Raw genomic sequence first — 27,868 nt, 5'->3', positions numbered from 1 at the left:
GTTCCACACACAGATTAATTTGCTAATCCTTAGAGAAACTCTGGGATCTCAGTTTCCTTTTTTCCCATATAAGTTTGATTTACATCAGCAGGTGGCAGGGTTCCTCCACCCCACCCCTGTCTGGCCTCTGCCCCCAGCACCCAGGCATGCTCCAGCCCAGGAGCAGAGGGAGCCTGTGGCACCCTGAGGAGGGAGGCATGGCATGAGAGAGCCCTCCAGGCTGCAGGGCCTCAGGGCTGGCTTGTGGTGAGCAGGAGGGTAGGGGCATGCTGCCATCCCCTTTGCCTCTTGAGGGATGGTCATGGTAGTATTTGGCCCCCAAATGCACCTTGGCCTCCCTGGGGCAGTGCTGCTTCCCTTGGACAAAAGCTGCCAGCTCATGGGAGGTGTTTTCCCTCCATCTCCACCCGGGAGAAACCCTTCCTCGGGCCTCAGCCTCTCATCCCCGGGCGCACGTGGGCTGCTCAGCCGTGCTCAGCACATGCCCAGGCCCCACTGGTTCCACAGTGGCCCTTGAAGCATTTGGGGTATCCTAGTACATTCCAGGTGAAATCTCCAACCTGCATTAGCCAGCACTGTCTTTCCTCCCTGGGGATACTTTGCTGTGATTGGGATGGACTGACAGCACAGAGGCCCCAGGAACAGCACGTCCTGTCTCCTCCTGGACCTCAGCAATGCATTTTTAAATAGGTAACTTCAGAAGATAAATAAATTAGAGAGAAAAATTAACAGAACTTCATGTTTTCAATGCCAAGAAGTTTCAAGACTTTCTGAAGGAAGGTGGAGCGTTTGTGTACCTGCTGCTACAACTGATCCCTTATAGCTCTACAATGCAAGTGGTGTCTCTGATGTGACAGACCCTACCCACTGTGGAACAATGGGATACAGGAGATGCAGAAAATATTAACTAACCTTCTTAGTGTGTCAAGTAGGGGCACTAATAATAATTCTTTCACTTTGCAGGAGTATCAGAAAGAATCATTCACTAGTCTTTGCACAATGTATCATAATGTCATAGACAACAGCTGCCACAGATGTTTCTCAGAAATTGGTGTGGTTCATTTCCCATCTAAACAAGCCCCTTCTGTGCCCCATTTTTCTCTGGGAAAAATGAAAGAAGATGAAAAAGGAAGCGCAGTAAGCCATTATTTAGATCTGGGAATAATGAACGTTTATCAGGATTTTGTAACACAAATTATGTAATGAAGCAGAGAAAAGGCTTTTGAACAAATATGTTAATGAGATGGCAGCTAAGGGAGAGGTTACAGAGCTGCCAATTCTGACACAAATTTTTAATGTGATTTTCTTTTGGATCTTTTTTCTTTTGTGGTCATTAGCCTGCACAGCATTTGAATGGGCTTTAGGGCACAAACTATATGGGAAACAACAATTCTAGGTCAAGAAAGACTGATCAGCAACATATACTGACTGAGAAAATCCCACTGACTCAAAATTCATAATGAGGGCTTTTATGTAGAATGTTGTTGGGCACGGGGATTGTGCCGAAAGGACTGTTCATTCAGAGTCTTGAGAGCTTTTCCTGGAAAAATATCAGATGCTCCACTGGGAACTTAGTTGAAAGCTACTCCTGAAGCAGGACAGTGGGCTGGCAGTAACTGGGAAGGACCGACTGGAGGGAAAATGGAGAGCAATGAAGGAGTGAATGCTGGTAATAACTCTTTCTATTTAAATTCCGTGTGAACCTTCCAGTACATAACATTACCATACAAGACCTCTTCTAGGCACCTTTTGAAGGCAAGAATCAGATAGAGGTAAGTTCTAAGCTGGTTGTTTTTTAAATATGACTTTCAAAAGCCCAAGTAGAAAACATTCTTTTTCTTCTACATCCTAGAATATCTCAGGGTCAGTTGTTTTAATTTTTGTTTCTCAGTGTCAAGTATGGTACAACTTACAATCCTTGTTTAATTTTATTTTGTTAAAACTTTTGTACCTCTGGCTGTTGCATGGAGTGTGAAACATGAAAGAACTTTAAAAAGAATGTGAGGAGTTTTTGTCTCGAGAGAGAGTAGCAGTTATCTAGGTCAAATGGACTGTTTAGAACAAGTAAACTGTACTTGTGTGCTTGGGCAGCATTTGAATTAGAAGCAGAAAATATGTCTATCTGTAATTAAATGAACCAGCTTCTGCCTGTAAAGCCACCTTTTTACAGACCATTCCTATCCTCCAATAACTGGAGTAACTGGGATGATTGCCTTGTAGAGAGTGCAATATATCAGAAAAGCAGCTTCTCAGGAACAAACTAAGCTATAAAAAAATCTATATTTTACAATTTTTCTACCTGGACTGACCCTGGAAATTCTACTTTCTAAGTGGGATTGGTTTTCAGTCCCTTTCTCTACGAAATAATACAGGTCAGCCTTTCTTTACTAGTCTTCAGCAGTGTCCCACTTCTAACTGCAACTCTTGGCCATGGTTCACGTAATTGATTCTGGTATATGAAGTATAAAAGGAAAGATTGCAAGACTCTGCATGTGGTTTGACAATGCTGTCAAGGTCACCTAGGCATTTTCTGTCTTGAAAGCTGCGGTTGTTCCTGCCACAGCTGTTCCTTGCCCAGCCATAACTAGCCCAGTCTCTTGAGCTGGCTCTAGTGCTCACTCAACACTTCATTGAACCTATTCAGCTCACGAACAGCAGAAAAATGTTCTGCTTTCTTTGTCAAGTTAAATCAAATGAACCCCAGAGCCACCAGCTGAGAAATGTTGAAAAGGCCAGGGAAGGTTGGTGGCAGTGAGCCACAAGATGGGCTTGGCTCTGTTACTCAAACCCTTAATTCTTGACATGTTTCAAAATACCGGGGTTTATTAGGGCAGCAGAACAGCAAATGGAAAAAATGGTATCTTGCCACCAGGAAAAGGGATTTCAAGTAAAAGAGACCTGATTCAGCTTCTGGTTCCACCTCACATCACCACCCATGCCTAAGCCTCTTTGTAACTCAAAAATTTGAGTTCCTTTGAAAACTGATTTGAAACTTACTATCAAGAAGAACAAGAAAAGTACATTATTCAACACTAGGGTATCTAAGGATGCTACAGTCTCCTGCTTCTAAATGATGTCTGCAACCAAAAGCTGGTTTTACCCACTGCTTCTAAAGCACTATTTAAAGCTATTGCGTTCAGAGACTAGAGGAAGGGATTCCTTTTTCTTGAAGGTGAGCAATTGGTGCTCAGTTAGCATGAGCTGAATTTCAGGCTGTGGGAGGTTTTTGTTTGAATGCTCTTTGGATCACCTAAAACTCATCCTGGATGTTTTGCAAGTGCTTAGGCTCTCTGCAGCTCCCTTCTACCCAGCTGTCAGACCAGTTCTGTAAAGCAAGCAGCCAAAACTTTATCTGTCCTCTCCTTGGCACAGTGAAAAGGAAGCTCATAATCAAATGATATGAAGGCCAGTTTGCAATAATTCTGCACAATAAGAGAATATTGATTCCCTTTTCTGTATTGACTAAAAAAAAAGGACTGAGGCATGAATTAGCTAGTTTAAATTGCCCATGGAGTCCCATGTCTCATCCCCAGGTAAAACAAGCAAGTCTCCTTTCACAAGATTAGGCCATCTAAAGGTATCAACACATTTCTTGTCTTTCTCTTTATTTTTTTTTTCTTCACTGCATCTTATTGAAACAAGAAGACAAAAAATCATATTTGCACAGGTCTATCAGAGTTAACCTTAGAACAGCTCCTTTAGAGTGAACAATTTGCATTTTCTTATTTAAGTGCTTCTAGTCTTTTTTTCTTTTTTTGACTAGGAACCATTTTTTCATTGGAGACAGGCCACAGGAATTCAAGTTTTGGCCAATTCCCCACTTTCTGCTAGACTTTGCACTGGTGTGAAGTGTGTTTCCTCTGTGTTGGTAAGTTACCCAGAGGGACTGCTCAGAAAGGTTTGAAGATTTGGAATCTGTCCAGATCCGGTTAGCTACTTTTTTTCTTAGTGGGCATTCACTGCTTTTATAAATGAAAAGTAACATTGGAGTGTCTTGTTTTGAACTTCTGTCACTCAAGCTCCTTTGGTCAGCAGAGGACAAAGAGTTCAAGCTGTAGTCAGAGCTCCCTCATTACTTGCTGTGGAATCTGAAATTCTTTATTCCTGTGAGTAACTGCTTGGTAAGACTGTATTAAGAGATTGCAGGATCAAATTGTTGAGATATGATTTATGCTGACTTCAATTTCAGGTGTCTGTTGCCATTCCAGAAGCGAAACCTAAAATATCAACTATTTGTTTGTCCTCTGTCTAGTTGTCCCTTTCTGCCCACCCAGTCGTGCTGGCCACCATCAGTAGGGCTGTCCCTTTGGATTCCAAGGCTGTGCTGTAGACAAAGTCACTGAAGTCAACAACGTCAAAAATAACCTTTCAAGTTAACCTTCCTGGGTTATTTTTAACCCAGATCCAGAGGCACAATGCCTCTCAAAATAATAGCAAAACACAGCCATGCATGCCTGCACAGACCTTTGTTTTGGGGAGATCCCCACCGTGGTTTTAACTCTCCATTTCCCCGAAGGAGCTCAGTCCTTCCCCACCACGGTGTGAATGAGCGGGGGCGATGCTCCCTTGGCGGCACCAGCACCTCCCGAAAGCCCAGCTCCCGAAGGGGGCCGCGGCAGCACCGGTCCCTGCGCGCTGTGGGAGCCTGTGCGTGCCGGCACCTCTCTGTGCGCTCTGTGAGCAGGGAGAGCGCTGCTACCACGCTCTCCCGACGGCGCTGCTAGCTGATACACAGCCCTTGAGCCGCTTTCCTTGGCGCGGGGGTGGCCGTAGGGGAGGGGGTACCCCACGGGCCCGCGCCGTGTCCCGGCAGGGAGGGCGAGCTCGTTCGCTCCCGGGGCTGAGCCGCGCCGCTGCCCGGGGCGGCCCCGGCGGGGCGGGCGGGACGTGTCGCCCCCGGCCGCGTCCCTCCCGTCCCTCCCGCCCCATACTTAAAGCGGCGGCGGCGAGCGCTGCTCGCGCTCGCGCCCTGACCGTGTCACCCCACAGAGCATGGCCCCGACGTGCCTGCAGCCCCTGCTGAGGTACCGCTCCTTCGCCATCCTCTTCCTCACGCCGCTGCTGCTGCTGCCGCTGCCGCTCGCCGTGACCACGAAGGTAGGTGAAGGGAGCCCGGCTCCGGGCCTGCTGCCCCCCGGGTGACCCCACTCCGCCCGGCTCCGGGCCTGCTCCCGGTGGCACCCACCCACCGTGCCAATTAGATGCAATTCATTCTGGGCCAAGACAAACCCGGGCGTGGCTGGCCGGCATTGGGATTGTCCTGCATTACGTCGTAGCGATTGGAGTGGGCTGAAGGGCAGGAGTGCTTCCCCCAGCTCTCTGCTGAGGGTCTGGTACTCCCAGCATGTTGCTTGGTGGCATTCTCCATCCTGATGCAGTCAGCGTTGTGTTATGTGAATTGGTCAGGATTTCAAATGCCATGTCTTCCAATTAATCCATCTTACTCCAGGGATGGCGATGGCACAACTCCTTTGCATTCAGTGGAGTTACACCAGCGTAAAATTGGAATAACCCAGGAAAGTTTGAGCTTTAATGCCTTGTAGCCTTCTTGATCAAGTGTGAAAGCTGAGTTTGCAGTATTTTAGCCTACTAGAGCTTTGGAGGCTATTCTAATGCCAAAGCCAGCCTTTCTTCTGAGCAACTTGTATCGCTCAATCTGTTTTAAAGTACGGGAAAATTTTATCTGTGTTTATAAACCAAATTGCCAACCCTTCTTGTTTACCTGTCTGGTATTAAGTTATACCAGCCTGGCCTTTCAGTTGAATGGTGGTGCTTTATACAATGAGGAATTCCTGACTGTTAAGCTCTACTTTGATCAAAGCTAGGGAAGATAATTTCCAAAAAAATTAAGTATGTCTTCAGTTTGCCATTATTTGTAGGCATATTTTGTCATTAGTCTAACCTAAGAAATTACAATATTTCACAATGGGAAGGCAATATTTCTGTCAGTGACTGCTTTTTCTTCTCTCAGCCAGGAGTCAAGTCACTGTGTTTTGTGTCAACTGCACAGAAACACCAAAGAGACATTCTGTGGCTGTTTCCATAAATCACATATATATATATATATAGGTATAAATACAAATATATATTTAATTCCAAATCTTTTGTTGTTTGAATTGGCCACAGTTGCTGGAGTTAAATTATAAGCATGGCTGTATTTTTGAACTTCACATAAATTATTTACTCTCTACTCTCTAAAACCAGGATTTTGAATTTTATTCACTTAGAGTTGTTTATCTGTCTTTCATACTAGCAACAGATTAACCACAGTCAGTTCTACCCCTGCATTACTGCAGTACAGCATGAATTGTAACATGAGCTGACCTCATATTTATAAAGGGAAGGGACTTCTGCAGGATCTGCCTGATATCATCTAGTCTCTGAAGAATTTTTCTTTTCAAAACTTGTGCTGTAATTAACCTGGAAACTTGAGGGAAAAAATTTCACATTACTTACAAAAGGTGTTTTCTGGTTCTTAAACTTTTTCCCCAACACTCAAAAAAATTAATGAAAACACAGCTCTTCTTACTAATAACACCTGATGTCAGTTTTTAAGTGTCACTGTCACACCATTTATTTTAGCAATAAAGTCACATTTGTTGTATTAGAGTAAAATCCCATATACACATGCCCTAAATAGGAGCAAATAGTGAGCTACAGAACACGGACTTCAGCTTTCAAGCAGTTCACTGTTAGCTAATGAATATCTGCTTCTCCTGACAATTTTTAGAGTACAAACCACAGAAGGCTGGGATACAGAAATGCCTGGTCAACAGCCCAAAAAGACAGGTTACAACAATTCTAAACTAGGGAATCACCTTAGCAGGTAGGGACAGTATGATATGGGAAAATAGTTTAATACCTCTAATGTGCTTAGTCACAAAAAAAAAAAAAAAAAAAAAAAAAAAAAAAAAAAAAAGTTTTACTTTAAAAAGCAAAGAAATTTTAAATTATTCAGTGAAATAGTTTCTGAGCTCAACTGTGTTACTGGACATACATCAAAGACTTGTGAATTTCAGAAAAGCTAATCATCCACACTGGGAAATTTGGCCTTCCATTTAAAAAAATTAACTCTATATTGCTGTTCTTGGCTCCTAGATGTAAAATCTGCTGACCTCAACCACCAAGAGTAATTTTACACGCCAAATTGTGCACTTACCTAGTGGTGGAAGATTTGTTTTTCTCACAGCATTTATTTTGTGTGGTTGTATTAAAGCAAACACTATGGTCTTCTTGGTCAAAAAGAGCTTTTTTATACAAGTGACTTCAGAACATGATTTAAAAGCACAACTTTAAGTCCTCATTCAGCATAACTTGTTAAGCTACAGACAGTGGAGTGTGTGAGCCACTTTTAAGAGCTACCAATGTGTTTCTTATCTTTAAAAACAGTTTCAAATGCTTAAATGTGTCGTCTTTTATGTTGCAGGAGGCCAGATGTGCATATATCATCATTATCATGGCTGTGTACTGGTGCACTGAAGTGATCCCCCTGGCTGTCACCTCCCTCATGCCAGTGGTATTTTTCCCTCTGCTTGGAGTTCAGACCTCTAAAAAAGTAAGGAAGTTTTGCAATCCAGGTCTGATACAGAGAAATCCAGTGCTCTGATCCCTCATCAATATTTAGCCAACAAGTCTGTATTATATGGGAAGATGCTGAACTACGTACACATTTGCCCAAAGTGTTAACAGTGGGGCTCTTGAGGTGGCAGAGGGGAGGGTCTGTTTTGGACATGGATTCTGCTGGAGAGCGTCCCACTAGTGCCAGCAGTTTGTGTGTTCCCAGCCACAAAGAGGAAGTGAAAGTAGAGCTGACAGTGTTCTGGGAGATCTCAAAATGCGTGGGACAAACCTGTGGGAGTTTGTCCCGTAGTGCCGGCAGGTGTGCTGTGTGCTCCCCAGGTCTCTGCCTGGGCTGTTTGTGCTGGAGGCACAAGGCACAGGCTGTGTTGGGGATCTGTAGCCCAGGTTCACCACTGCCCAACAAGCTGGTAAAGGCAGGTTGTTGATGGTGTTGAGAAAGCCCTTTGGGAGCTCAATATTTCCAGCACCTTCCATACTTTGAACCCCTAGCTGCGTTTTAGGAAACTGGTGTCATTTTGCACAATGATGCACAAAGAGCTCCTGCACAGGCAAGTCAGCAGTTACACAGGACATCAAGGGTTCAGGAAACTGCAGGCAGCCACTGCCTCTTATTCTAGTGTTGGCTGGGGCCTGCTAGTCCATGGATTTGAGAGGGTGGTAAGCAAATTGTACTAGTGAAGCAAGTGTTTTGGCCTGACTTATCTTCTCTGTCTTACAGGTGTGCTTGCAGTACCTAAATAGCACAAACATGCTCTTCTTTGGAGGGCTGATTGTCGCAATTTCTGTTGAGCAGTGGAATCTTCACAAAAGGATTGCACTGAGAGTCCTTCTGATTCTTGGGGTGAAACCTGCACTGTAAGAGTATTACATTGGTTTTCTCTTACCTCTTGTTAGTTTAGCAAAGGCCCAGGGATGATATTTAACAGTCAGCAGAGAAAGGATCCTTCAAGAGCCAATTTAGCTGTACTTGCAGAGTATCTAGAAATGAAGTCTAGCAACAGGAGCAGTTTATTTGTACTTTATCCAAAACTAGCATCTGACTAAATTTTAAAGGCTTGCCATTGGGGACAAAATTATGACAGACTTAATTATGCGCTGGGATTCCTTCAGTGAACGTGGCAGAGCTGTCCTAGAAGGGAGTCTGGCCCTGCTCTGTACTAGTGGCTGCACACATCCCTGCCTGGGCTTTGCTCTCCAAATTATAGTGACTACAAAGCCTAGCAGCATCTGTTCACTTTCTTCCTCTCTCCTCTGTGTCTTTCTTTTCAGCCTGATGCTGGGATTTATGATAGTCACTGCCTTCTTGTCAATGTGGATAAGCAACACAGCCACCACTGCCATGATGGTTCCCATTGTCCAAGCTGTCCTGGATCAATTGGACGTCACAGAGCATGACTTGGCCACGGTGGAATCAGCAACTGGGCAAACAAATACAGCGATTGAGCTGGAGGAAAAGAGCAAATCAGGGTCCACTGCAGTGAGCGGTAAGGGCCTGCTCACCAATAAACTGATGCTACTGAACTTGCTACACTCAGCTCCCCAACCTAGGAGTGTTGTGTACCCTTTCCAAGGAAAGAGGATGGTAATCTGACTGAAATCCTGTAAATATATGACATTTAGGTTTTACAAAATAGCTTTTAATTTTGATGGCTGCCATTTTGTATGCTGGTGCTAGAGCCCAGACAAGTTGTTACGTTCTTTCCTTCAAGCTGGAGTCATCCTCCCAGTTTCCCTAGACTTAACTGCCTGTTTAGGGAAGTAAAGAGCATATCCTGTGGGAAATAACCATCCAAGCCCCCAGCATCCCACTTTCTAAATCTTGTGATTATCAGTGGGGATTCAGGTTCTAGGCCATGTAGGACTATTTGAAAAAAATATGTAAACACAATCTATTTTGGCTATAAGGTAATAAATATCTCTTTATTGACCAGATGGTATGTGGAGGTAGGGAGAAAAAAGAGGACTACTTTAAAAGCCACATGGAAAAGAGGAACTGTAATTTGACTCACATTAGATAAACTGTTCTTTTGTGTGATCTTACCCAGATGCTTGATTCCTCAAGGTCCTGTGCTACTGATGTGGTTCTACAATAGGTTTCACTTCATTTTAAATATGTGCACAAACTCAGACCCTCTCATTTCAGTGCTCTGCCGTGCTGTTACGCAGGGCTATATTATTAAATATGATTAAAGATCAGATTACAAGTGTAGTGAAGATAATAAGAGTGTGCAAAAAATACCTTTAATATTGGTGAGTTGGTTGCAATTGCCATAAATTCTTTGTCCTGCTTCATTAGTCCAGTCAGACTTCAAGATTAGAGTGTTAACCTCAGAGAACAATAGACACAGCAGTAAAGTTCTGTGGTTATTGTAAATTGACAGAATGCCAGGCAAGGATTTGGGTTTCAGTGGGCTTTTTTTTCCTGCCTGTATTCACATCTGTTAAAGCTAGTTGGGTTCTCGCTGTGGAATTGGAATGGTTTCAGTGACTACAATATTTGGCTGGTGGTGAGCCTCTCTGTGAAACAAGACATTACTGAAAAGGAGTTGTGGCACTGATGTGGGCAACAGCATCCTTGGATCATGTAAACCCAGTCCATCAGCCTCTTTCTTCTGCTCCTCATGAACATTAGTCTGAAGTATTTAGGTAGATATCTGTGAGTTTTTTAATTAAAATAAATGGCACATACAAACTGGAAGTACTAAGCCTACAGACCCTATCCTGAACTCTCTGCCTTTCCAACTTTACCTGAGGCAAATAATTTTCTTTCTGTCTAGGTGTAAGCAATGAACAAGCCACTGATGACCCCAAATCTTCTGAGGAAAGTAAAACAAGGAAGCGTATATGCAAGGGAATGACACTTTGTGTATGCTATGCTGCCAGCATTGGAGGAACTGCAACACTTACCGGAACAGGACCAAATGTGGTACTGAAGGGCCAGATGAATCAGTAAGTAATTTTTGCTGCTTCTTTTAGTTACACTGTCATACTGTTTGTGTGACCAATTGACTGGTCTTAGATGACAATTTCAGTTGTGAACTTCAAGCAATTAGTTGAGGAACTGAGACTGAGAAATGTGTATGAAGTGTTGGGCCTCATTTTTTTTTTTTTGCTTCAGAGTCTTTTAAAAGGAAGCTATGTGATGGAATTAAGGTCTTCTGAGAAAATTGGAAATACTTGTTGGCAATCAACATGCATGTGGTTGATTATGTGATATTGGTTCTTCTGTGTCCTCTTTTTCAACTGAAATGCAGCACATCCGGAAGAGGAGCTGCAGTAAAGAGCACCAGAAGAATGTAGATTAACTCTACTCATAAGCACACTGAAGAGAGCTAGAAGGAACTTGGCCCCTCCTGTAACACTGTTCCTCCATGCTGTGCCTGTGGAAACTGTGCAGTTGTGTTGTTCTGTCATTGCTAAACTGAGGTTGGGAACTGATCTACATGGAACCCAATCTGCAGTGGAAATTTTTCCAACATTACTTCCTTGTGTTGCAAGTACTTCAGCCTTAGCTGCTACATTATCTCTTGGTTTTAACATCCAGCTGGAAGTTTGCTATTGATATTTTTCCTCCAATCATTATTGGCAAGCACAGAGAATAACAAAAATTGCCTTTCTTAAAACACTGTCATCATTGTTTCAAGCCAACTAGCAACTTTTTCATCTGTTGAAGGCAGCAGAAGTACAGGAGTTAATTTCAGGGAAGACATTCCTTGTTCTCTTACTAGAATGAGTTGGGAGGAAGAAAAAAATATCCTTTCTTGGGATAAATGAACAGATGTGTTAGAAGTGAAAAGTGTCTAGAATGAATGGGAGATCTTTCAGCCACGCTTGTCTGACTGAGACCTAAAGTATCAACATAAGCTCCTGTATGCATCAAATTAAAACACAGGGAAAACTGACAATCATTTAAGTTCTGCTCTGAAATCAGGCTGCCTTCTCTCATGACTTAAATTAGGCTGTGGATGTTACCTATGATTGCTTGTAATGGTTGTCCTAGATTTACATGCATAATTTTCTGTAGCACATATTAAAGGGAGACTAGATTGCTAAATGTTTTGACATTCATACAGAAAATAATTTATTTACAGGTTATACCCTGACAGTAATGATATTGTGGACTTTGCTTCCTGGTTTGGATTTTCATTCCCAAACATGGTCCTGATGTTGGCGCTAGCTTGGCTTTGGTTACAGTGCTCCTTCATGGGACTCAAGTGAGTATTTATCTACATGATGTTGTGTAAACCCCTCAGTAAGTTAGTGCAGATCAGCTTACTGAGACATCTGACTAAAACAAATGCAATGACAAGTTATTAATTTTGTAGCAGAGAGCAGGGCCATTTCACAAAAATTTTGAGGTCTGGAAACCTTTTGTGTTCATGGGAGGTATATTAAGGCAAAAGCCATATACATTCTTAATCTTCAGACAAAATTACCTTTTTATTTTTCAATCTCTTGCCTGTGAATTTCAGCCCTGGGAGAGCTAGCATAGCTGGTTTGCAGCCATTGATTCAAACCTGACTTTTTCATCCTGTGTTACTCCAAATTGCCATCCTTTGATAGACCACATTCTTCTGTGAGAACTGGTGTGTCCCCACAAAATACTTTGGCACTGTTGTAGTTTCTTTATTTATGGCCTCTGCTGTTGTCTGTGCCTGTCCCCAAGAGGGGCAGCTGCAGAGTGATAAGGATGCTAGATCCCTCTAATATGTTCATACTTACAGTATTTTTTTTCTCCCTTTTTTTCAAAGCATAAAAAAAAACTGGGGCTTTGGGACAGAGAAAACTGACAAAGAAAAAGCTGCATACAGTGTGCTGAAGGCAGAAATGAAGAAGTTAGGCCCTATGTCTTATGCTGAAATAAATGTCCTCCTTTTGTTTATATTGCTGGTGGTCTTGTGGTTTTCCAGAAACCCAGGCTTTATAAAAGGCTGGGCTAGCATACTCTTCAAAGGAGGAGAAAAGTAAGTATTTAGGTTTTTTTTCCATCTTTTACCCACTTGGTTATTAATCAGATTCCCTTGCTCATACATTCCATTTAGAATGTGGGATCATTAATTCCAACTTTACCTGACTTCACATGTTTGCTGGGCTTGATACAATGTCTTGTACATGACACTACCAATCATCTGTGATTTGACTGTTTGTGCTGCAGTGAAAAGGCTGGAGACTGAGACATGGAGCAAGCTGAACTTTCTAAAAGAAGAGAAAATTCTGTAATGTTGGTCTCAGTCACCCTGACATATACCTTGGTATTTTGTTTGTATGATCTCCAATCAGTTGCAGTGACATTTGAATATTTGGTAATACCACATTTAACCAACACCTTAGAACTCACTGGAAAATTGATTTTGTGCTTGGAATGGCCTCTTTGTGTAGTGTTTGTGCATGGCATGTTAGGAATATAAAATACATTTTGGGACTATCATTCAGGCCATTTCTTTAGATGTCTGTCTTTGAGATACAACTGTTGAATCTTGGCTTCAGTGCAGAGAAAGAACCCTGCTCCAGGAAGGATGAGTTGTCATCCAGGACTCTATTTATTAATGTGTATTGTAGCTTGTTTCTTTTATTATTGTGTTTAAATTATGGCAGATCTGAGAGACTTCAGACATCAACTGACGTCCTATTTTGCTCAAGCCCCAAATGGGATGGCAAAGATCAGTGACTAGAATGCTGGAAGACAGCCCTTTGCTAGGAGAAAGGTGTCCATTTTCTAACCTGTATTGTCTTTTCTTCATTAGGTATATCACTGATTCTGTTCCTGCTATGTTTGTTGCCCTGTTACTGTTTGTCCTTCCTGCTCATAAGCCCAAATGCATAGGCTGGAATACAAGCATGTCTGACCCTGAACAGACTGAAGAAGGTATTTAAAAGAGGGACTGTTGTGAAACATCTAACCCACTCAGCCAACAAGGCAGAAACATGCACTGGATTTGCATGCAGTTCTTTAGAGCATCTCACCTACCTCCCTTGTTGGGCAGCCCTGGGGCCCAGTCCGTGTCCGTTGTGTTACCCTCACCCTGTGCAGATTTCTCAGTGCTGTGCATCTGCCCACCGCTATCTTACAGAACAGAAGACAAAGTGTCTTCGCTCTCCTAAAACATGTTCTACTTTTTATTTCTCACTTCAGATAAGAACAAGCAATTTTTATCAGCCCCGCTGCTAGACTGGAATGTGGTTCAAAGGAAGATGCCCTGGAGTATTGTGCTGCTGCTGGGAGGAGGTTTTGCTTTGGCTGATGCAAGCGCAGTATGTCCTGACATCTGTTTTTCTCTGACTCAAAGGCAAACTTCCCTGGTTTGTTATCTAGTCCTGTATTACTGGGCATGCACCCAAAGCCAAACCCAGTAGCAAAGTTCTGATCTGAAGGGAGATCTAAATTATCAAAAACCAAGGAGAGGTGAATGCTTGTGAGTCTTCTTCAGGAATTTTTGTTCTTTAAAGTTTCTTTAATTTATCTCACCTCTTGGAGACTCCCAAGTAGGTTGGGATCTTCACTGTCTGGACAGTCCAGAAGAGCATCCTTTCTTATTTCTGTAATCATCCCGATCCCAGCCCTGGCTAGAAAAGTAGAAATATAGATAGCACTTGTCAGATTTTCAGTACCATTTGAGGTTTGTTTGAGGGTTATATATCTTCAGACTTAAAGCAAAACCACTGCTGAAGTGGTCAGAAAGAAAATCCTGGGTTGATGCTGTGTTTATAAATTCACAGAAAAGGCAGCTAAATTCCCAAAACAGGAAGGAATCTTGAGGTGAACCATATTGTTTCTTTCATCACTGCTAAGATGCATCTAAATCAAAGCAAGCATTAGCTGTCAGTAGTGCAATATTTTGAGGAAAGTCAAGTTTTGTGGCTAATTAGGTTTAAACCATGGGGCAAGTTAAAGCTCTGGCCCTGACATTCATCCACATACAACACACATAGATTATTAAAGTTCCAGAGCATTAAAACCTATCAAGTCAGATTTTGTAACCTGTTTGTATCAACTACTGCCTGTGTTCCTACAATAGAGCATTCATACAGAATACATAACCTTCAAAAACCTTAGAAAAATGTGCCAAGAAGATTCTGGGCCATACACTAAGTATTTGCAATGACCTCAGAAAAATTTTCTTGTTCAGCAAGAAAACCAATAATTTTGTAACCTGTGTGTGAGCAAGTATTTGGTTTCTGGAAGAATCAGAAAAGTGGGATTCAGTGTGATGTCCAGTTGGCAAGGAATTTTTTTTAGTTTTTGTGACAGATAATTGTACTTTCCTGGATGGTGTTCGTATAATTTTGGAGTCCTTTAGTACTATTTGTCAGGAATGTTGCCCATAACATGGCTTCCCTGTTTGTGAGTCAGGGGTTCTCAACCTCACTGAAACCCACTTTCTTTCTTGCAGAACTCTGGGCTCTCAGCCTGGATGGGTCGTCAGATGACACCACTGGGATCTATCCCACCATGGGCCATTGCATCAGTGATCTCCCTTATTACAGCTGTCTTCACTGAATGCACCAGTAACGTGGCCACAGCTACCCTCTTCCTGCCTGTCTTTTCATCCTTGGTAAGATTCTTCTGTCCTGTTACCCTGCCAGCTGGAGGATCAGAGTTAAACTGCGAGAGTTAAAAGCAATATTATAATTATTGTCTTGGATGTTGCTCCAGTGTACTTAAAAGGAAGCCAGGTCATGCATTCTGTAAGGTGTGTGCCTTGGCCCTGGAGAGGGTGAAGTGACAGTCACTTTTTCAATACAGTTCAGCAAACATCAGTTACTTCTGGTCATTTTGAACCATCAGCTTAGAACTGGAAAAACACACACACACACACAAAACCCAAACCAAAACAAAATCCAGCACTTTCTGATGGTGCCTTTGAATTATTCATCTTCACATTTGTGCTAAAATACTCAAAGTGGTAGGCCTGATTATTAGGAATGTGCAATTTCTCATAGGAACCCAGAACAATTTTAAAACTTAAGGAGGAAAACCTGCTAAGTGTTGCTGCCTTTTCTGAGCAGAATCAAAACTGTGGCATAAAGAGAAAAATAGATTACTTTGTTCTTTAATTAGAAAAGGACAAACACTTTATTCTAGACTATTTCCTCAAAGCAAAATTATCCCAATCAAGGTACTGAGCTATTAATGACTTAAATTGGCACTTAAGTTTTGAGTGCCACAGAATTTATGTAAAGTCTAAGAGTGTCACTCCACGTGCCTAGTAATTATAATTCCCATTCCTGGAAAAAGGGTGGTCTGAGGTCAAAGAAAAGATTGTTGGATATATTTGACCAGAAATCTAAATTATACCATACAGCAAAACAAACAACAAGAAAGAATCAAGCCTTGTTTTTAAGTATCATTGGACAGGAAACAACAGGAAGTTATCTTTAAGCACATGTGGATTTCAGAATAAAATGTTTGTGAAATATTTTGGTGATGTAGTACGAGGCAACAAAATAAGTCTATGTATCTCATTGGTCTGGGGTAGATTGATCCTTTATGCTTTTCTTTTCAAACACCCCCAGAGTGATATTCTCTCCATTTCATTGCAGGCTGAATCTATCAAGATCCACCCTTTGTATATTATGCTGCCTGGTACTCTCAGTGCTTCATTTGCCTTCATGCTACCTGTTGCAACACCACCAAATGCAATAGTGTTTTCTTACGGCCACATCCGTGTTTTGGATATGGTAAGATAATTGCCTTCTCTCTTATCTGAAATTCTCCATTGCTTTCTTCCTGAAATATGGTAAGAGTTTAATTTTCTTAGCATAGTATTTCCAACTCTATGCCACTCTCTTCTGCAGCGTTAATATTGTGATAAAAATTTGCATCTCTGAAGTAACAGTACTTCTCTCATGGGCTTTGGCAGACATACAGATTGGCCCAAGTGAAATGAAAAACTGACAAGTCATAAGTCTCTGAAACCTGAAGGGTTAAAGTCCAGGCATGCCCTGCAGTGTTCTGGGGCTTTGGCAAGTGTCTAAAGCCTTGTCTCCACTGGAGCTGAAAGCAGAAGGTAGCAATCAGTAGCCCTTGGCTCTGGTCCTCTGATTTTCTGCCAGACCACACAGGGCAGGTTTTGGGCGGAACACACAAACATTACTGGTTTTCTAACTGGATACTTGAAGAGGGCATAAGCTGTTCTCTAACTAATAAGAACGACGTGTTACACATGCCTTAAAGCTCCTCGACTGGTTATATACATAGCAAAGCGCTCAAAGACTTTGCACAGTGTGTTCCCTGGTATCTCCACCTAAGCAAGGGCAGAAGGCAGTGGATAGAGGGGCTATTTCTGTGATTTATTTGACCATCTTTCTTGTGTATGTACAAGTAGGTCTTGCTGCAGTTTGCTGTGCTGGTGTTTGGGTGTTGCTGGTTCGGACTTGCTGTGCTGGTGTTTGGTTATTGTTGGTTTGGATTTTTTTCCTCACAGGTTAAAGCTGGACTGATGATGAACGTCATTGCAGTCTGCTGTGTCACACTGGCCATCAACACGTGGGGAAGACCTATGTTTCAGCTGGACACATTCCCAGCCTGGGCAAACAGCACAAGAAACCAGTGAGCTGTGAAGAATTCGTGTGTTGAACTAGGAAAGTACCCTCAGTGCTCCCTGTTGCCTAAAGTCCCGTATAAAGTCTCATCACCACTTCAGATCCAGTGTTGGGTGTTTGCTGCCTTCCAGCAGTCACACATCAGTTCAAGTTTGAAGCAACCCAATCTTACTCCAGTTGTGCTGGAGCCAAAAATGTTTGCAGTTATACAACCTCTGTGTCAGGATCATATGTTCAAGTGATCCATTGTACCTCCAGTCAAGGTCAAGGATTAGGATTTATCAAACTTTCAATAAAGAGAGGGGAGACTGTTGTTTCAAATGGTTTGAACTATTATATCACTGGTATGTACTTGTATATCATTAGCATTGAATATTGCACTCAGGAAGGGGCTGAACATTCCTTGCCTATTCCTTACATCTACAAGTCAGCACTGTACAGAGAAATCCCTGTTGTCACTTGTCTAGTGAAGAAGGGGTATGCCATGTTGTGCTATGTTATGTTTTAGTTGGGACTCAGCCATGTGGTGGGATCCTTCCAAGTCAGCATCCAACACACTTTCTCTTGCCTTGTTTTCACTCTCAAATCTCACTGCATTTAGACACCTTTATTGAGGGTTGAGGTAATGTAATTCCATGATGGCCATGATTCAGCTGATATCTCGGACAACAATGCACTAAGGCTGGCTCTGTGTTTCTTGCACTGTGACAATTAGAGGGCAGGGAGCCTTTCCCTCAGTCACAGCTGTGATTTCACATGCCAACTAGTGTTTTCCGAGGGCCAGCCTGGAAATGACCAGTGGCCCTTGGGACTTCACATCTATTGCCGAAGTTCCTGAATTAGCCCCTGATGTGCCTTATTAATTAACTCTGGAATTTTTGAGTGAAGTCAAGACGTGAGGAAGGCTCTAACTGATGACCTGGGAAAAATTTAGGGGCCCAGATTTTATTGCTTGTGCTGGCTGACAGCAGTGGGAGTTGTCCTGTGTACTTTGGAATTCATATCTTGTAAGAAAAGTAGTTTGTAACCTAATTATGCCATTTCTGTTGCAGAAGTAGTCTACAGAATGATTGGTGTTGGTCTGGGCGTATTTTGTCAGTGGTACATGGATGCTTTCCCTTCAGCCCTGGGGATGGAAGTGGGTGGGAGGTAAAGCAGTGTCTTACAGTGGAAAGATCTGTGGGTATGACCTGGGATTTGATTCCAGACTTGCCATGTATCCCCGTGCAAGTCAGTTCACCTCTTTGTGCTTATTCCCCCTCCTAAAGAAGATGTTATGGAACCTATCTACCTCACCAAGGTGTTGTGAGGACATAAGGTAAAATTCTGCAGCCATAGTGATTTCCCACTTCATGATAATGGGTGCAAGGTGTTACGTTTTAGAATGATAGAATTCTGCGTAGAAGATCTGGCATATAGCATAGTATTGTGTTTAGGATATTCAGTAGTTCTGTTATTAATGTGAATTTTCTTTATGGAACTGGAAAAATACATTTTTATCTAGAAGTGAGGGAAATATTTTTTCCACAAAATGACCAGGTGCTTTTTTGAGCAGAAAACTGCTTTAAGAATTTATTTCCATCCCTTTATCTTTTATGCTCTTTCATGGTGGTAAGCACCATAAACTGTCCACCTAATGTTGTTCCCAAGAGCCACCAATGGCTCCCTGTCTTCCCAGATGGCTGCAGGTAGTGCAGCCTCACACTTCTTCAGGGAATGGTGGAGCATGTGGATAAACACACTCCACTTGCAGAGTCTGTCTAAGGAAGAGGCCAGTTCTAGTGCCAAGAATTGGCAGATGAGATACTGCTCACAGATATTTGTCACCACCTGAAACTTATGACAGTATTTTTTTGAAGAAAGTGAAACCAGGAACAGTTGAGCACGTTCTGTCCTTTGGCAGTCACCACTTAATGCTGATTTGCATCTCTAGGTATCTAAATGCATTTGAGAAAGGGACTTCCTCTGCTTTCTGATGGACTTCACAGTGTGAGAACATGTTACTTTTGCCAGATACATGGTGCTTGCTCTGCTCTGTCTGACAAGTAAGATTCAGGGGAGCTTGCATGGGTAGATGATACTGAGCTTGGTGATCTCAGTTCATGCAGACCGAAACTCCTTTAAAACCAGTTCCAGCTAAAAGCTGTAGGACAGACGCTTCACTGTCCTGTTTGCAGAAAGGAATGTTCTGAAAGTTTCTTGAAGGGGAGAGATTGCCCTCACCTCAGCCAGTGAAGAGCTTCACTCTGTTGCTGGACAAGAAGGAAGCAAGTGCTATTTTCATCAAGAGTCACACAGGGTGATTCATGGTCAGGAGTGCTGGGCCAGGGCAGTGTGCCTGTGGGGTAATAAAGAGAGTTGAGTTTATTGTAACTGTGAATTATTGGATGTGTCACTTCTCTGTACCGTTCATGGCAGTTTCTTTTTGAGACACTTTTATGACATCCTGTGATTGATTAATATTTAATTTAAATGGGTGGGTTGCATAATTAGAGCCTGGCAAATAAAAACTTACTAGAGCTGTCTCCCCTCCTGTGTAGCATAGTGGACCACTTGTTTCTGCATTAGCTTCCACTGTAGCACAGTGGTGCCCCAAAGATCCCAGAAGGTACATGCTCTAGTGAATAATACAAAGCAGAGATTTGGACTCCACTTTTAAGTGTCTTCAGACCTGAATATCAGTGGTTTCTCTTCTTTAATCAGCTAAGTGATATCTCAAGTTTGCACCCCTGAAGATATTTAGGTGGGACCAAATCAGGTGGCATACCCTACGAACTGTCTCATTCATTTCAGAGTAAAGGATTATAAGACTCTAAGAAACACAACCAGTTTTTAAGAATAAATGTGTACAAACTTTCCAATATAACAGGCACAAATGGGCTTTTCTTCAGCAGCAAGCATGCATGGTGTCCTGTTCCAGTGCCCTGAGTAAATACATATTACTTGCAGTGGACAGTGCAAGGACAATTGCTTTGTGACTAGATCTGGTTTACAGCCCCTTCAGCTGCAGGACAGGTATCATAGAAACTTACCAGACATAGCAATTGTTTTGTTGCTCATCAAAGGAATATTATTGTAGGTGCAGAAGTTGTGATGGTGCTAAGGTAGTGGCATAAAAGAATCTGTTTGCCCCTCACTTTCAAACACGCACCCGCAGCACCCACAAAAAACATGGGAGGATCCTCAGTGTGGGCTTTGTCAGGGTGAGCTATTCAGCCACCCTGAGTGAGCAAACAGTTCCCGTTTTACCATCCGAGGGCAGAGTGTGATTCCTTGTGGTCAGTGAGTCTGTCAGCTGGCCAGCTGGCAGTGCCACCTCTAAGGAGCTAAATTAAAGCTTTCTTATTTTCTGCCCACTTTCTATGGATCCTTGGCTTTTCCTTTCTTCTCTCAAAATACCAGTTTACCAAAATATCAAGTTGCTAATGCTGTTTCTGCAATTATTGAGCGTCCTAAACCTGCAGCATTGTGATCTGGGCTGCTGTTGCACAGGGCTCCTGCTTGGTCATGTACCAGTGTGCAAACTTGTTCCCACAGTGTACTAGTGCTTGGGAATGGTCTCACAACTGTGAATGAGTTCATGAACTACCAAACTACAAGAAAACATACAAAGGGAGAACACAGGTATTTCCTGCCCATGTTCACAGAACATCTAGATCTGTGAAATAGAGAAGAAAAACCTTTCAGCATTCTCTACATGATCAGAAGTCCCCAGTCTGAAGAGTGGTTCAGTATTCAGTATTTGTTGGTGTCATCCACTGAGTTCAGAGCAGAGTTCAGAGTACTGCATTCCAGCTGAGTTCTGTTCTCACTTGAACTCAGTGTTTGGCTTATTCAGCCTTTGTTTTCCAGCTCAGGTGTGTTGCCACTTGAAATAGCAATAACCTGGTTGTAGCCAAACCCAACATTTGCTGACAAAGTTGGAATTGGACAGTTGGTGAAATCAGTCCAGAAAAAGAAATAGATCACTGAATCAGACCTAGCCAAAATGCACCAGTGGTTCCTTAACATACCACCTCTTCCTTTTCAGTAGTGACATATTGTATACATTTTTACATACTTCACATCTTTTTTTCCCCCCAAGTGTCTGTGCTAAATGTGTGAAGAGATGAGTGGTAATGAACCCTGAGCCCTTGGATCAAGTGACAGAGTTTTCACAATGTTTTCCAGTGTGGGTGAATAAATGTGTGACTTTAGACAAGTCTGATCAATCTCTTTGTGTCATTGAGAGGCTTTCAACACTTCTGTGCCTTTGCACCACAAAGCCACCACTCTGCTGCAAGACTTAGGCTCAGCATTTGTGTGTGTGGTTTAATGGCAGGGTGCTGATTCTCCTCTGCCCAGAAGAACCATACCAGTGGCAGCTCTTCCGTGTCAGATCAGACCTTCCCCTCTGTGTATCTTTGCTGGCCCTGAGTGAAGGGTCTGTGGCACAGAGAGGGCCTGCCATGCACTGCAGACTGCCTCTGCTTGGCACAGAAACTCTGAGGGAAGTACAGCCCTTACCCTTGGGAGCACAGAGTAAAGGTAGGCATGCCATGCTGCCCTCAGGTGATTGGGGACTGCTTAATATCATGTTTGGTAGTTATTTAAAAATAGAGCTGACTATACTGAAGCTATTTTTGCCCATTTAGGTTTTTCTAGAGCATTTAGTCAATAGTTGCCCATTTATATTGGTGTAAATGTAGATTTACATTTACTGTAGATTCTGGCCATAAGAAAGAGACTGTTTCTTCTGTCAGAGAAAAGATGTTATCCTTCCCCAGTTTACTTCAGTGCTTTATTTACCCACACAAAATTATTTCCCAATCTTATTTGGCACATGGCACTTCCATGAGTTTTCATAAGCTGTTTCAGGCCAGACTGTGAGCCTCATTAAAATGTTCATAGAACTTTTTTTTATAGACAAACCATTTTCTTGAAAGAACTGAATGTTCCAGATACTAAATCTAATTTATTGTCATTTCCTTTGTGAGATATTCTTTGAGAACAATAACCTGGGTTAGGTCTTTGCAAATATTTTAGAAAGCCAGCTGAAGATCAAATTTCCACCAGAAACAAAGTTAACACAACCTTTCAATTAAGGAATTATTATTCTGGAGGAAATTTCTGTTTTACTTCAATATTTTGCCTTGGCTATACGGTTAGAAATCAGAAATATAGGAATGTATATTGCTCCTGACAAATGGCTGACTTCAAATTCACCTGCTGTCCAGGTGTCCTAATAGAAGCCCTCAGATATTTTTAACCAACTTATTAATAAAAAACATAAAATGCTTTCTGACACATGACATTTAATCTTGAATTTATCTTTGAATTCTAGTGTTTGCCTGAAGCTGGAAGAGTACCACAGTCACAGAAGTACATGTGCCAGTGCCTTCAATACACCCGTCTTTTTACACCATTTCATCCAATTTGCAGCTTGCTTGAATGGTATTTGGCATCTGCAGATGAAGTGGTTCCACCATGACTGTTATTGGCTGCCTTCTGAAATGCGCATTACCTGCCAGTTCCTTGACCTCAAAAAAGAAAACTTTGTGAAGAGTTCAGCCTTTAATTAAATATGTTCTGACAATTGTTTTAGTTGCTGAAAACTATGATTTTGTTTCTATTGAATTACAATTATAGCATTGGAGTAAAAAAATTGCAGACTTTGTGCTGGCTTGTTATATATATAACATAATGCATACTCTGCTCTCTGTTATTTAACCATATTTGAAGCAGGATGCTCTCCAGTCTACAGGAGCTGTCTTGCATTCTGTGGGTAAAAATCCTGTCAGATGTCCATGTTAGCATCAGTTTGCATTCTGTTCCAAAGCAGTGGGCAAACGGGGAGTGAACAAGAGGGGATGTCTTGGGTTTCATGCACTGGTGTGAAATATGTCCCTGTTTCATCTCACTTGATCAGTTTTCAGTGATGAAATTGCTGGACCTTTTTTCTCTCTGGTGTCACAGAGGAATCTTTTGCAGCACTTCTCTTCCTCAGGGTTTACCTTCAAGATTCAACAGCATGCCAGATGAGACTTTATTTTCTCTGTGTCTCATAAAACCTTGGTGGCTTCAGGTCCCAGAAGTGGCTCCATTTAAGACCTGTGACTCTATGCCAGTTCTAATGAGTTAAGATAAATTTATTGTCCTAAACCATGACATTTCTGGGCAGTCAACAGCAATGATAGCAGTCTAGTTTCTATGAAAGGAGAAACTGATGCAGCAATGTCATTCTGGTTCTATGACAATAAGACAAATTTCTGGCTCGCATTTATATTAACACATCCTGCAAGTCACTCAACATTTAAAAACAAAACAACAAAAATCAAACTTTTCTTAGGGAATGTTCCATATATAAAATCCTTTATACTATAAAATCTCATATACTAAAATCCTGATTTTCAATTTTGTTTCTAATTTTGATGAACAAGAATTGAGATGTTTGACTTAACTTGGGCAAACCTACATAGTAATTTATTTTTGTGACCAATCCTTTTTTAGGGTTCTCTCCTCTGAAGTCACTCTTGGGAGAGAAATCCTGTTCTAGAATAGCAATGCAGACACGTGGGATCCATTTGATCTCTTCTTTTAGCTCAAAGTGTGTGTTTACTGGGGAGTGACTTGTTATGTTTTGATATAGTAATAGTAGTATTCCACAACCACTAAAATGTAGCTTAAGAAAGCCACCCTTTTTTTATTAAGAAAAAACTATGCATGGATCCTTTTTATATGTTTTTGTAATGCAATTCCCAGGGAAAAATTCATACTGCATAGGAAAATATAGTATTATAGAAAATTGCTATGTTGGATGCCAAAAATACTTCAACAAATGAAAATTGAAAATGATTAAACAACAAATAAAGGAAGAAATTAGAAGGGTTTCAGTAAGTCTGTAGAGATTGTTTCCACTGCTGCTGCTCACTCATGGAGCATTTGCTTATTAATGGTTTTACTCTGAGACTACTGTGTTTTAATTAATGAAGAATTAAGGTTAGAAGTTGACAGAAATCTCCATGGCTGACTGTAAAGTCACTATACAAAACAAACCTGCAAAGCTCCAAACTTTGTCCAATATCCAATATTTACCATTAAACTTTAAATACACTTTAGTATTTTAGGGTTGATTCTCTCCACTTCCTTTTGCTCTGGAAGCGATGAACAGCGTCTTTGTCTAGTACAAAGCTAAAATGAATGTTCTGCAAATACAAACAAAATTTCATCCTCCTTTTATCCTTCCCTGCTCAAGGGTTATGTGGGGCAAAAGCATGCCTGGATCACTGACCCCAAAGCCAAATTCTAATGGCTCTGGGACTGCCCGGCCTCTGTGGCAAACAGACAAACCAGTACCCGTGCTCCAGTACCCGTTCCCAGAAGGAATGTTCACGTTCGGGAGGAGTCGTAGGGGCTGGTGCCGCAGGAATGTCACCCTGAGCTTGCACTGGGACCCCCTGGCACAAGCAGCACCAGGGCTTTTGTGTGACCGGGCTTTTCTCCCCTCCGATGGGGAAGTTCTGCAGGGCCGGAGGCAGCCGCCGCACAAAGCGACTGGTGTAAAACGGAATGCTGCTCGTTTAAAAATACACTGGTTTGTACTTTAAAGATTTCCGAGTTCTTTGGGGTTTGCCGTGAGCTGCAGCAGAGCACGGTGAAAAGGAAGGAATTTGTACAGACCATATTCGAGGAGTGAGGGGATGGTGCCTGCCGTGCTGAGCTCCCGACACCGCAATGTTTGCAGGCTGCTCCTGCGGGGCAGGCACGAGGGAAGCGCTCCGAGCAGTGCGCGCACACCCAGCCCGTAAAATCACCCGCACGTGTGCAAGGCGCGCCGTGTCAGTGTCCCGGGCCGAGTGCGAAGGACTGTGAGTGGGCACACGGCCGGGAACGGGGACGGGAACGGGGACGGGAACGGGGACGGGAACGGGGACGGGGACGGGAACGGGGACGGGGACGGGGACGGGGACGGGAACGGGGACGGGAACGAACGGCGCCTCCAGCGCAAGAGCGACGCTGGGCTCTAAAGACCATTTCGAGCCCGCGCCGCGTCCGGAGCGGAGACGGACACAGCCGCGCCCCGCCTCCGCCGCGCCCCGCCTCCGCCGCGCCCCGCCTCCGCCGCGCCCCGCCTCCGCCGCGCCCCGCCTCCGCCGCGCCCCGCCTCCGCCGCGCCCCGCCTCCGCCGCGCCCCGCCTCCGCCGCGCCCCGCCTCCGCCGCGCCCCGCCTCCGCCGCGCCCCGCCTCCGCCGCGCCTCCGCCGCCGTTGCTATGCAACAGCCGCTGAGTTCCCAGAGTGCCTAGCGTTGCGTTTCGCCGGGCCTTCGGCAGGGGGCGTGCTTGTCGCCGGCGGGTGTGCGCGCCCCGGACATGGACGCAGGTGCGGGAGCCCGTGGGGCCGGTGCGGAGCTGGTGCGGGAGCCCGCGGGGCCGGTGCGGGGCCGGTGCGGAGCTGGTGCGGGAGCCCGTGGGGCCGGTGCGGGGCCGGTGCGGGGCCCGCGGGGCCGCTGCCGGAGCTACCCAGGCGCCCAGAGCGGCGGGTGTGACGGGACCGCGCAGGCCGAGAGGCGCTGCCCGGCGCTGGGGCCCTTTGCAGCCCGCGGCCCCGCAGGCCCCTCCCGTGCTTGCCCTGGCCGGGCCGGGCCGTTCGCTGCCCTTCGCCCACCCCGGCCCGCTTTGCTCCCGGGCGGCATAGCGACTGGGATTACTTTCAATCTGTTGTGTGGGTCCAATTCTAACTGGTTTTTTTCTTTAATCAGATGATACAGGAAATCGACTTCGATTCCAGTTGGAGCTGGAGTTTGTTCAATGTCTGGCAAATCCAAATTACCTCAACTGTGAGTACTTACATAAATACCAGGACCCGCACGAGTTAACACAGTGTATTAATGTTTATTGTTACTGGTAATTTGAGAGAGAGCTAAACAAAGAAAAGGGTTTTTCACAGCATAAAAGTAGTCTGTAAAGAAGAAAATAACAAGTTCCAGTCTGTTATTAAAAAGTAATGTCAATTTAACAGCATTCCTTTATCTGAAAACAGAATTTTACTAATGTGAATAGTTTTAGGTACTATACATAACTCATTGCTAATTTTGATGCTGCAGTCAAATTTTCTTGTTTCAAAAAGCTGTTCCATTCAATGAAAGATGCAAACTGTAAGGGAAATGAGACCAATCTATTATTTTGTTGACATAAAAATCTTATTTTGCTCAGTGGTTTTTTAATTTGCCAAATATAAATTATTGAAATTTGATTGTAATTAGAAAGTTTTGATTTTGTGTTTTTTTTCAAGTGTGCTGATATTTTACACCCATCTGTAACTCTCAATTCCTTATTTGTCTTTTTATTTCAGTTCTTGCACAAAGAGGCTACTTCAAAGATAAAGCTTTTGTAAATTATCTTAAATATTTACTTTATTGGAAAGAACCTGAATATGCAAAATACCTGAAGTAAGTGCTAAATTCCCTTAAGTTTCTGCATTTTAATGGTTTGCCATTGACCTCATTTTACACACTGTACAGCACCACGTTAGGATTTCATTTCTGCCTGTAACATTACTTTTGTCCTCCCCGCAGCAGAGATTATGCAAGATCATGGTTATATGCAATGTAGATTTTCTTGTTTCCAATAGTCCACATGTAGCAGCAATGGGCAAAATTATAAAAATTCATGAGTTTTGCATAGAGTCTTCCTTTAAAACCTTAATCTGCACTTTCTATGGGTTTAAAATCAAACTATTGAACATTAAGGTAAAAAAGCAGTTAAGTGAATTTTAAGATCAGTTTTGCATTATTGATGCTTACATGAGGCAAAGGGTGATTTTGTGTTTTTGCAAGTGTGCAAATTCCTTCAATTTTTGGGAAAATGGTTTCAGTCGGCTTTAATTGGGCTCTGGAAGCAGGCCCTGTAAAGCCTGTTGGATGGATGGGTTTGGCCTATCAAACCAAGCCACTGGGGAAGGAGGCAGGAATGTGCATTTATTACTGGGATTGGATTCCTTGTTTCCTGGCCTGATGCTGCAGTTACCAACTCACAGTGTGGATGCTGAAGTCGTTTCACACTTGGGTAAAGACATACGAGTCAAAATTAACGACCCACAGAAGTACTGGAGACTTTAGATCTAGTCTCCCTTGTAAAAACCTGTATTAAAGCGTGTTTATTTTTAACCCAGGTATCCTCAATGTTTGCACATGCTAGAGCTGCTCCAGTATGAACATTTCCGCAAAGAACTGGTCAATGCTCAGTGTGCCAAATTTATTGATGAGCAACAGATCCTCCACTGGCAGCACTATTCCAGGAAAAGGATGCGCCTCCAGCAGGCACTGGCTGAGCAGCAGCAACAAAACAACGCCTCTGTAAAATGAAAAGCACACGCAGTAGTGGTGATGAGGTGTACTTTGTGATAGTGAAGTATTTACAGAAGATGAATGAACCCTTTTGCAAGTTTGGCTCTGGGTGTGTGTCCCTTTTATTTGAACTTATCAAGTGACTGGGGTTGTTTTTGTTTCATCAACTCTTTTGAAGACTAATAAACACCTGCAATTTATTTTACAGCATGGACAATTTTGTAAGAGCTTTACTTCACTAGCTATTGATTCCTCTTAATTTTGAAAACAAAATCTAGATTTGTTACTTACTGTCTACAAAGAAATGTAGCTCTAAAGGCTGTTCCTAGGAAGCCTTTTCCCTGGAGAATAATGATGTGTCTCAAAGTGTACTGAGAACTCCCTGCTACTTACAGCTCTGGGACAAGCAAAGGTGAAGT

At 43.0% G+C, this 27,868-nt stretch overlaps 2 protein-coding genes across 4 annotated transcripts; both read left to right on the top strand.

Annotated features, from left to right (window-relative positions):
• Positions 1-1,373: 1,373 nt before the first annotated feature.
• Positions 1,374-17,445, top strand: SLC13A5 (solute carrier family 13 member 5). 3 transcript variants are annotated; one of them, XM_054647070.2, is made up of 14 exons: positions 1,374-1,669; positions 3,764-3,868; positions 4,990-5,097; positions 7,427-7,555; positions 8,300-8,436; positions 8,851-9,065; positions 10,359-10,530; positions 11,673-11,795; positions 12,333-12,545; positions 13,326-13,447; positions 13,715-13,833; positions 14,973-15,134; positions 16,123-16,260; positions 17,007-17,445. In XM_054647070.2, the coding sequence occupies exons 1-14, from the start codon at positions 1,664-1,666 to the stop codon at positions 17,133-17,135; spliced, it is 1,878 nt and encodes a 625-aa protein (XP_054503045.1). In that variant the 5' UTR covers positions 1,374-1,663; the 3' UTR covers positions 17,136-17,445. The 3 variants fall into 3 exon arrangements, with proteins under 3 accessions (XP_054503045.1, XP_054503046.1, XP_054503047.1); XM_054647071.2 differs by having other exon boundaries at positions 1,379-1,772; XM_054647072.2 differs by lacking the exons at positions 1,374-1,669; positions 3,764-3,868 and adding an exon at positions 4,067-4,106.
• Positions 17,446-25,341: 7,896 nt separating this feature from the next.
• MED31 (mediator complex subunit 31) lies at positions 25,342-27,659 on the top strand. The gene is made up of 4 exons (XM_054646788.2): positions 25,342-25,483; positions 25,863-25,940; positions 26,456-26,552; positions 27,275-27,659. The coding sequence occupies exons 1-4, from the start codon at positions 25,474-25,476 to the stop codon at positions 27,465-27,467; spliced, it is 378 nt and encodes a 125-aa protein (XP_054502763.1). The 5' UTR covers positions 25,342-25,473; the 3' UTR covers positions 27,468-27,659.
• Positions 27,660-27,868: the final 209 nt, after the last annotated feature.

This window comes from Agelaius phoeniceus, chromosome 20, assembly GCF_051311805.1.
Source record: "Agelaius phoeniceus isolate bAgePho1 chromosome 20, bAgePho1.hap1, whole genome shotgun sequence".
Classification (NCBI taxonomy): domain Eukaryota; kingdom Metazoa; phylum Chordata; class Aves; order Passeriformes; family Icteridae; genus Agelaius; species Agelaius phoeniceus.
This window is presented reverse-complemented; position numbering and strand designations above follow the sequence as displayed.